The sequence below is a fragment of the Cupressus sempervirens genome, chromosome 5 (assembly GCF_028749045.1).
Source record: "Cupressus sempervirens isolate cs-2001-9-10 chromosome 5, ASM2874904v1, whole genome shotgun sequence".
Classification (NCBI taxonomy): Eukaryota; Viridiplantae; Streptophyta; class Pinopsida; order Cupressales; family Cupressaceae; genus Cupressus; species Cupressus sempervirens.
The window spans coordinates 119,384,196-119,394,876 of NC_143122.1; the positions used below are offsets into that span (position 1 = coordinate 119,384,196).

At 31.2% G+C, this 10,681-nt stretch overlaps 1 protein-coding gene across 1 annotated transcript; it reads left to right on the forward strand.

Annotated features, from left to right (window-relative positions):
• The first annotated feature begins 5,160 nt into the window (after positions 1-5,160).
• LOC149554796 (uncharacterized) lies at positions 5,161-6,310 on the forward strand. Its single transcript, XM_089833522.1, has 2 exons — positions 5,161-5,376; positions 5,479-6,310. The coding sequence occupies exons 1-2, from the start codon at positions 5,209-5,211 to the stop codon at positions 6,025-6,027; spliced, it is 717 nt and encodes a 238-aa protein (XP_089689648.1). The 5' UTR covers positions 5,161-5,208; the 3' UTR covers positions 6,028-6,310.
• The last annotated feature ends 4,371 nt before the right edge of the window (positions 6,311-10,681 follow it).

The window sequence follows — 10,681 nt, forward strand, 5'->3', positions numbered from 1 at the left end:
GGTTTCTGTGTGTGACTTTCAAGATGAGTCTAAAGATATTCTTAAGGAATAAAACTTAGAGAAATTAAGGTTTAGTAGAGGACCTAAAGTAATAACTTTAGTTCAAAGCACAAGTTCTAATTCAATCAAAGCTAGGAGATATCATGATTTTTTTCAGGTATAAATTGTTAGACATTTAATTTCTGTTGGAGGCCAACTTGTGGCTCTTCAATTATTTAATGTTAGGGTTATTTATTTTTTAGCATTCTAGGCCAATTTGTGGCTTAGATCAGTATAAGTATGGGATCTTGGGTAGAGTCTTAAAGAGATAATTTTTTGTAGAGGAGTCTTAGGTGGAGCACCTTGGAGGTAGAAGTTTGTATTTGAGTCTAGAGATCTATTCTTCATTGAAAGATGTATTCTTCTTTGTAATGGCCCTAACCTACAAGGTCATATAGCCAAGCATGTTGGATGTAAACTTCTTGGTTTGAATATATGAAAAATTGTCTCTCTAGATCTAAATCTCACTTGTCTTATTCATTTTCTACTATGTGTTTGTTTGTTGGTTTCTAGATCACCTCATTTTGGGGTACATCTAGATTAGCACTACATCATTTTGGTATTAACTTGTAGATATTATACACCTTTGGAATTTATGTCAAAAAGGGGGAGAAGAAGATTATTTGTATAGAGTATGGGAGAAGATATATTTATTAATAATAAGGAGGAGAATATTATTGATATAGGGAGAGAAGAAGATTATTTGGATAGAAAAGATTATTAGAGATATATGTATGGGGAGTAGTAATTTGAAAATATATGTATAGCTAAGTAGTAAAAATGTTTACAAAAGAAATTTTGAAAAATCAGAAAAATAGAGTAATTTACTAAGCTACAACAATAGTAAGTCAAAATCGAGTTGAAGACATAGAATGTTGATAAAGGAAGTTTTTGACTTGTGATTTTGAGGATTCAGATTTTTGGTATGATAAGTGTTTTTGTCACTAATGCCAAAGGGGGAGATCATTGACATTAAGGTTAAATTGTCTATTAGTGACTTAACACTTAGTCATTTGGTTAGATTTCTACTAAACTCTACAGTTGCTACCGAGCTTATCATTCATCCAATAATGTTAACCAAGTGTTTTAGTTTCTACCAAGATAAGTAGTCATAGTGTAGTTCATGTCAAGCTTCACAATGTCTACTGAGAATCTAAGATAGTTTATAGTATAGCCCGAGCATAGCATAGTCCACTGAGCTATCCTAGTACAAGTGATAAAGATCTTAGTGTTAATTGAGCTCTGCATTGTTAACCAAGTTCTACAGTATCTACCAAGTTCATAGTGTTAACAAAGTAAATCTAGTTTTGACTAAGTCATGCAATGTAAACTAAGTGATTATGTATCTACCAAGTTTCTTAGTGTTCACAAAGGCATACAGTGCTAATTGAGTTTATGCTACTAAAAGTGATCAGTATGGACCAAAATTTAACTTCAACTGAGTGCCAAAGTTTTCCAAGTGTTGATAGTGTTTTTCGAGTGTAAGAACATCACAAAGTTTTTCTTTTGAACCCAAGTTATAGCAATGGGCTGACTTTGTGAATTATGATGAAATTGGTATTGTAGCTGACTCCACTAAGTAATTAATTGGATTGATATATATGTAATGTATTGTATCATATCCAAATGTAATTGAGAATGAGAATGTGAAGATGTAAGAGTAGATGTGTGCGAATTGAAGAAGGCTACAAGTGGTATACATGCTACAAAAGAGATTTATCTATCAAAGTTAGGTGATTATTATAATTCAAGGAATCTCATTCAGCAAATCAAAGTTGCAGATCAGAGATCAGCCATTGATTCATTCTAATAGGTGCATCAGTCAAATCCTTTAACTGGGTGGACTTAATAATCTTTTACTAAATCTCCTAATAGAGTGCATACTTCACTATATGTTTGTAAATCCTTTAACAAGGTGGACTTAACAATCCTTATTGCTCCTAATAGGATAGATCATCAGAAGTGGTCAATTGTTAGCCTTAACATTCCAACTTTATACTATAGTACTAAAGATTGTGGGTATCATCCCCACCCCAGTTTTACATTCTAATTGGAAGGTATCTGGGTCACCATCTTGTGTCAAAGTGTTATGATTTTTTTATTGCTTTCATTCTTTCATGCATGAAATTAGATCAGAATAATATATGAAGGATTAATTGGTGAAGTAAGTTAATTTTTTACCAGTTCCTAATTCACCCAGGCTCTCCTCTCAGTAACCTAGCCTACCTTATATTTCCAACAATATGTGGAAGAATAAATTAGGGAAAAATAATGAGAGATTATAGAAGAGAAGAGAGGAGAAGTGGTGTGTGTGTGTGTGGAGAGAGAGAGAGAGAGAGAGAGAGAGAGAGAGAGAGAGAGAGAGAGAGGAAAAAACAACATTGGTAAAATAGAGAGATGGGAATAATTTGCATCTATGTCTAGAGTAAAATCTCTAGATGGTCATGTATTCAACCCTCTTTTTCTTATGAAAAATACTCCAAAATGAAAAATTATTAATATACTATTATATAGAAAATAGCATAATATCACCTAAATCAAATGGAACTCAAAAAAATGTAACCATCTTGCATGTATAGAACAATAAATATGAATTATCCTATAAAATATTTTAGTGTATAACAAAATATATATATGAGAAAACCTTCTACTGCATCAATACAATTAGATCATTTAATATATATAACACTATGGGTGTAACCCTCACACCCTTCAAAGGTGCAAGTGCTAGTAATAAAAGATTTAAAACTTTCACCATGTGGTTTTAGAAGAGATTGTACTTTATTATCAAAGCCTACATAAATATTGAGATAAATATTTACATATGTTTGAAGATGTTTATTTACTTTTAGTGTTACAAATCAATACATTTTTATAATGATTATTTCTTGAAGTCTTGCGATGATAAGATGGCTTAAAATGATAAATGATTATATATTGAAGTTCTTTAAATATTAGCAAAAATTAAGTGACTACATAATTTGTATTTTTAAATAATATCATGCAAGTGTATTAAATAGATAGAGTTCATTAGCACATGAACTATTTGATCCTTCCACACTTAATGTGGCATCTTTCCAGTGCTTACCTCCTATAACTTAAACTAGCATCAACATAATGTTTCTTGCTTGAGTAGGTGATTTGGTCATTTTGCAACATGCATCATTAGTGAAAAGAAATCAAAAAACTTGTGAAAAGTATTTTTTATGAGGTATGCCTTCTAAAACACCAATAGATGTGGTCATGTTCATCCTATGGATTGAGAATGCATATAAAGTATTGGAGAAAATTTCTCTTATAGGTAAATTTATGGATATAACTCTCCTTATAATCATGTTTAAGGAATAGGTTGACATTAGTGGTCCCCACATGGAGTTTCCCTTAATGCTATCCAAAACCTTATCAAGGGACTTTTTCATTTTTCAAAATTTTTAAGTTAATCATGCTTAGACTATCCTTAAGCATGATCCTTGACATGCATATTTCTTTCAGATATTTCTTTAACCTTGCACATTGTTCTTTTATGAATCAATTTTTAAGCCCTCCCTCCTCATATTAGCATTTGTTAAATCACATTCCTTTTTTTGTTAGGAAGTTGATCTTAGCTTTTTTCCTTTTTTTTAATCAATGAGATACTAGTAAATAATTATGCTAGAGAAATTAGACACTACTGAAATGAAGGGAATAAGTTGAGAAAATCTTGTATGCTAGAATTGGAAGAAGTACTAAGAATAGGTGGCATAGATTGTAAATATAGTAAACTCATATTGAATTTTAAAGGACACATGTCTAATTTTGGAGCATCGTAGGATATAATGACAACCTTACATCGACCAAAAATATTTTGTTTGTTTGTTTGTTTTGTTTTCAATTTTTCTTTCATTCTGTAGTTTCCAAAGATTCTGTATCATTTCATTGAAAGTTCACATCTCCTAATTTCTTAAAAAATACACTCATACTACATTGTTTAGAACCACACATTAAGTATTCATCAATTCTAATGTAAAAAGTAACATATCAACCTTCAAATTAATAATTCTAAGTCTTGTGTAAACTTCTTTTAAGCTTGTAAAAATTGAAAAACTCATCACAAACAACATACATTAAACCTAAAAGATCCTTACATAACACCAAAATCATTACTACATTATTCTTATATTCACTTTTAAAAAATCTACATAATAACATAAAATAAAAATCGTTGCTACATTATTTTTATATTCACTTTTTAAAAACCTGCATATCTCATAATGTATTAAGCTTTATGTCACCTTGTAACTAATGGAGAGCATGTATATACAAACACACTCTTGATAATCAGAGTAGCAAAACAAGAAATATAGAATTGAATGATACTATATTACAATATCTTTTGAACTTCGTAGTTTGTCCATTATAATCTAGTGAGTGAAGCCTAAATGCCGAGGCCCATTGTGGTGAGTGGCTCACATTTTCAGAACCTTGCATGAGTGTTGCGAATTTCCATCAGTAAAGATGTCAACGAATAAAATTATGAGGTGAGCTGATGGTTGGTTTCTTCTTGAAAGGAGAAGCTAGGCTTCTTATTCTGAGGATTAGCATGCCACCAAAAGAGACGAGACAAACTCCACGTAGTTTTTCTCGATGAAATTCCATGACCAATGATGCATAGATTTCTCACTCGACAAAATATACAACTGAGAAAATAACGAGCATCTCAGTTTGTCGTTTAGACGTCCATGGAATAAGATATGACACCACCATAGAGAAAACGGTTGCTGGAGCCTACTTTGCCCTCAAAAGTAGCTTTCATTCGTTCTCAAAAGCCAACTTTGCTTACGCCTCAAAAACAGAAAATTGAGGGTTTTAGAATTGAATTACGCCACAAAACCACAAAGCCAACTGCCCATATATGAATCAACAACACATAATTGAAGAGGATAAAGTTTAACGTAATTTTTTATACATATGAATGCTCTAAGCTTTACACGCATGCCTATTGAGATGTGATTCAAAACCATCAAAAGACGACCAAATTCAATGTACCAAGTATGCCATTATTTATAATACATGAATAATGGTACGATTATACCTAAAGTGCATAACAACTCAGCATCTGTTACAAGCACTATAATACTTCCATATACCAACTAGGGTTTCACTAGAATCACATCTCATTGAAACCAAACAATGGAGTGTAGAAAAGATTTGGCAGATCTCGTACTTGTCCCTTTGAGTTTTCTGCTTTCCATCTTGTACCATGTTTTCTTGTGGTATAGAGTTAAGAATCACCCTCTCAACACCGTGATTGGCATCAACAGCATTGGAAGGAGGCTTTGGCTTAAAGGCATGATCAAGGTAAGAGATCATTTATAAGACTTCTAATTTGGAGGGTTTTTTAAATGATTGGTATGAATTGATTTATGGATAATGAATATGATGTGTGTTTTCTATTTGCAGGGTGGTGGTGATAAAAATGGGGTTCTAGCAGTGCAGACGCTGAGGAATAGCATAATGGGATGTGTGTTGATGGCAGTGACTTCGATTATGTTGGGTTGTGGACTAGCTGCTATGATCAGCAGCACCTACACTATCAAAAAGCCTCTCAACAACACACCCTTTGGCTCTCATGGCGACTTCATATTGGCAATCAAGTACTTGTTCATACTCATGTTTTTCATCTTCTCTTTTATCTGCCATTCTCTGTCCATCTGCTACCAGTGTGAAGTTGGCTCTTTGATAGCGACTCCAGTAGGAAGACATAATCTGATTAGCACAGATTATGTCTGTGAGATGTTGGAAAGAGGTTTTGCATTCAATATAGTGGGTAACAGGGTGTTTTATGCTGGGTTTCCTTTGTTTCTCTGGATCGTAGGGCCTCTGCCAGTTTTCCTAGGATCAGCACTGCTGGTGCCTGTTATGTATTCTACAGATTTTGTTTCTTCTTCTGCAATAGGTAATAGGGATAGAGATGTCGAAGCAAGAATGAAAGATGGCAGTTCAGAATGATTTTGTTTGCTAGGATGGCAGGCCTATTAATCATGGGTTCACCACCTTGGATCAGATTGCATGGATGCCAAGAATTTTATCTTCGGTGGCTTTTTTGGTGATATTACTATTCACCGCCTGATGGGGTTCTAGAAGAAATTGTTAGTGTGAGTATTGTATATGTAAATATCATCCTAATGAACTTCTCAGGACTTTTACTAGCTAATAGGATTTTCAAAAGACATTGTTGAGAGTTAATGCCATCTTAAGAGACTTTATAATAAAAGCTTTAAAACGTTCACCATCTGATGGAATTTTGGAAGAGATTTGTACTTTATTATCAAAGTGTGAAAACTTTCACCATCTGATTTTATCTCATTTAAAGTCTTAAAATATTAAGATAAATTCTTCATATATGCTTAAAGATGTTTACTAGTCCCTGTCTCTTTGGCGTAGAGATGACAGTCTGTATCGGGTATGTTGTATTGATGGTTTAGGTGGCATTCTGCATAGTACTAAATGTATAATCGTTTGAAATTCTTGAAATTCTACATTGTCGCAAACGTGTCATCCTCTAAAATCCTTGAAGAAGTTGGACTTTTCTTATAATGCGTTTTCTGGTTATTTTTCAGTCTTTGCCGACCATTTAACGAACTTGGTGTATTTGGCTGTTGGTGTTCATCCTTTAAATTTAAGGAAATTATCTCAGGAGCCAATAGATGTTCAATAATCCCAAATGGCTCTACTTTCACAGGTCCAATTCCATTGGAAAAACCCCAACTTGGCTTAGGAATTGACTGGAGCAGAAAACATCAGTGTGTAGGTTTTTGTCTATTCTTTAGAAAAGGTGAATAGAGATCACACAATAGAAAAAGGTATTCTTTTCTTTGTCTTCCCAATAATTTACTTTTCTTTAAAACCATTTTTTTTTCCCCAAAATTTTCGCTGGATAAAATCTATGTATTTTTCTTCATTAAAAGATATCTGGTTAAAATTTGATTGTGGCTTTTTTTTACTACAATTAACAATTTTAGTGAAAAGTGTATGGGGTGAGCAGGTGACAAGATTAAAAGGGTCTATGTACTTTGTCTATGTTTCCATATTTTACATACATTTAACGATGGGTGGGAAATGAAAACCTCTAATCCTAATCATTTTCCTTTGATGTGTTTCACATTCTTTTTGCTACCTATATGAGCAAGAAAAGCATTACCAATTTCTCAAGCACACAGGATGTGTAAAGAATACCATCTTTAAGTCTTGATCTTCAAAATAGTTGAGGTTTAGATTTAGTCTATATATTGAATTTTATAGCATTTCCTATTATAAGTTTAAGAGCTTTTGTGTGTAGAAAATTATTCATTGTCTACAAGTTTTGGTGAAATCAATTTGTGGTTGACTTTATATTGTTCTCTATTTCTACACTCTATGCCATATATATTGTGATTGTGGGATTGTTTTTTTGGAGAGCTATTGGCCATGTGAGCAATCTTGATAATCTTTGTCACAATTAGTGGATTGCATGCCTTCTAAAAGAAAGTGCCACGGATTTAATCAAACAAGACTATCAGGCCAAAGAAATTGGCTCAATATTAGATTGCTTACTACCAGAACATGGTCAAATTGCCTAAATAGATTTGTATAATTTGGAAATGCAATCTTTGGACCCTACTTTAGAAAGTTTGTTAATTTTCAACAAATAACCAATGACCTATATTCTAGCTAAGAATCTTGGTGTGCATGAAGTTTTTCTCCGAACTTTAGTTCTCGTACTACTCTACCAAATGTTAATCTCCTCCTTTTTGAAGGTCACATTCATGTCAAAGCTCTTTCTCCTACAATTTTCCTTCATGTTTTTGGTAATAGATGAGCATTCACTCTATGATTGGAAGGAGGGTCAATGTCCGTGGAGTGATAATACTGCAACACCAACACCAAACTATATTTAAAATTTACTCAACAATTAATAGCCATAGACAATAATTTATTTCATGGAACATTTTTTGAGCTCTAAATTCTTTTGAGTGTATGCTTTGACTTAGTTTTACTATTATTTGACTTTTTGTTTTTGTAGATTAATGCAATCAGAGTTATAGTGTGTATTTTGTCACATTTTGGCTATGATGTTGGCATGACAATAAGGTTTTTTAATTGATTTTCTAAGAGAATTTTTCATGTATAATGTTTGCATGTTAGTTTTATTTCTTGTATGTAGGTGTTTGATGCTCTTTCACTTGATTGTAACTCTTTTATAGTTCAAAGTGACACAACTGTTGCAGAGACATTTACACACTTCTTCCCTCTCATCCCACCATAGGTAGGGACTTGAAAGTTACACACAACACTTGTTCATTTTTTAGTGGTCTAGGTTAATATACTTTTCCAATGAATATTTCTTGGAAGTGATAAAGGAATGTAAATTGAAGGACTTTGAATAATAAGATAAAAATAATAAATTGTGTGAAGTGTTTATCAGTTAAGTTCACTAATAGACAAAGATCATCACAGTTGAACTATTTCATCCTTGCACATTTATGAGATCTTTTTCTAGTGTTTATCTCATATAGCATCAACTAGCTTCAACATAGTGTTTCTCCCTTGTGTAGATGATTCAACCATTTTACAACATGCATCCTAGAAACATAAACTTATGCAAAGCAATTTTCATGTGGTATGTCTTCTAAAAGCTCAACATATCTAATTTTGCTCATCGTATAATTGGAGAGTGCATATATAAGTATTAGTGTAATTGGGTCTTATGGATAAATTTGAGGGTAGAACTCTTCTCACAATTCATTGATAACTATAAAATAGCCATGGCAATTTAGTAGGTGACATATTAAATAGATTATTTTAATGTTTAATGTATGGTTTTACATTGTAGCTTGTATATGATGTCAACATGAATATATATCAATAAAATACATTTAATGGTTATCAGTAGGTAACATATTACATGGATTGTCCTTAATGTGTAATTTATGGTTGTGCATTGTAGCCTATATATGATATCAACAAAAAATATTTTTAAAGAGATCATAAAGAAAATACATTGATGCTTTAAAATAACAAAGAAAAGTATATATGCATGACTCAACATACAATAGATTTCTACAAATAAACTATCACTACATATAATAAATATAATTGGTAATATAAAACATCATTACAAAAAAACTTCTTATATATTCTATTTACAATAAATAAAAATGCATTACAATAACTTTTTAACATAGACAAAATATTATTATGTATTCTTTCCAAAAAAAAAATTGTCAAATTTAAAAATAAAATAAAATTAATACAAAAGAAATACATAATACATACCACAACTATACTTTAGCAATAAATGAAAAAGTGTAATGGTTCACTATACTAAGGACTACAATATGCATATAAAGACTAAGAGAATGGTGTTAAAGAATATCATATAAAAGTATAAATTAATCAAATTATTAGATTTTTTAACTAGAAATAGTCTTTTGTAATAAAGTCAAATATTTCCCTCAAAATTGACATGCTTTAATGCTAAAATACATATTATTCTTTTGCCACAATAGGAGAAATAAATATTTTAAAATGAAGTCCATTTCTATCTTTTAATGCTAGAAAGCCAATTTTTCGTATTCCATAGTATGATAGACAAGTATTTCCAATAACAACATTTAGACAATCTAACAAGTACGATCTATAATAAATACAAAGAAAAAAATAAAACTAGTAGTTGCACGTTTGTATGTACAACGATGAGCCTATAGGAGTTTTGATTTTCATAAACGTTAAAAGAAAAATAATAATAAAAAGAATTTTGTAGTATTTTTCATTGACATTTGAAATTTAGTCGCTTAATATTCCATTAGTGCGTCTCATTAAGGTGACCAATTCAAGTGACCCTAATAGAACTAAAGGGAAAATAGATATTGTCAAAGAATATGAGTAGTGAGAAATATCACTGAATTGTTCAATCTTGTTAAAAACCAGAACATATAATCAATAAGTAAAATGTTAAAATTGCATAAATATGTAGTGGAGTGATATACCATAAATCATAGGAGATAAGAAGTAAGAAATATTTTATTGTCTATAATGTATTTTTTTATGATTTTTTTTTAAAAAATGAATTAATGCAAGTAGTACCACCAACTTTCTTTAGTGCCCTATCTGTTTAATGTGACATATGTATGTCTCACCACCATTCACATCATTACAATAATAGAAATGAAAAATTTATTTGAAATGTTCGATTTTATTTTAAGTTGATTTGTGTTCATGCAATAAGATACATAGTTGAAATTGAACCTAACAATAATTAACTCAATGAATATGCACCAGTCACAAATAATTATTTTTAGGTAATTTGCATATTTTTCAAATTTTGTAATTTATTTATAATTTTTTATATTAAAAAAATAAAATATCTTAAATTTGATTGACTCAATTCATATTGTATTATAACCTCATGTTCTAATGCGGCTGCTTAAGTGTCATTTCTGCTAGCATAAGTGTTCCCATGTAAATTTTTAATTCCAAGAAAGGGAAAAATTGGAATCTTTTCCTAGATAAGTGGAGCAGTTATTGTGTAGGAATTGAAAATAAGCTATGGAAGAAAAGGAGGGGCTTAAAATAAGCAGCAATTGCTTATTGAAAAAAGTTAGAAGTGACTTCATAAAAAAGA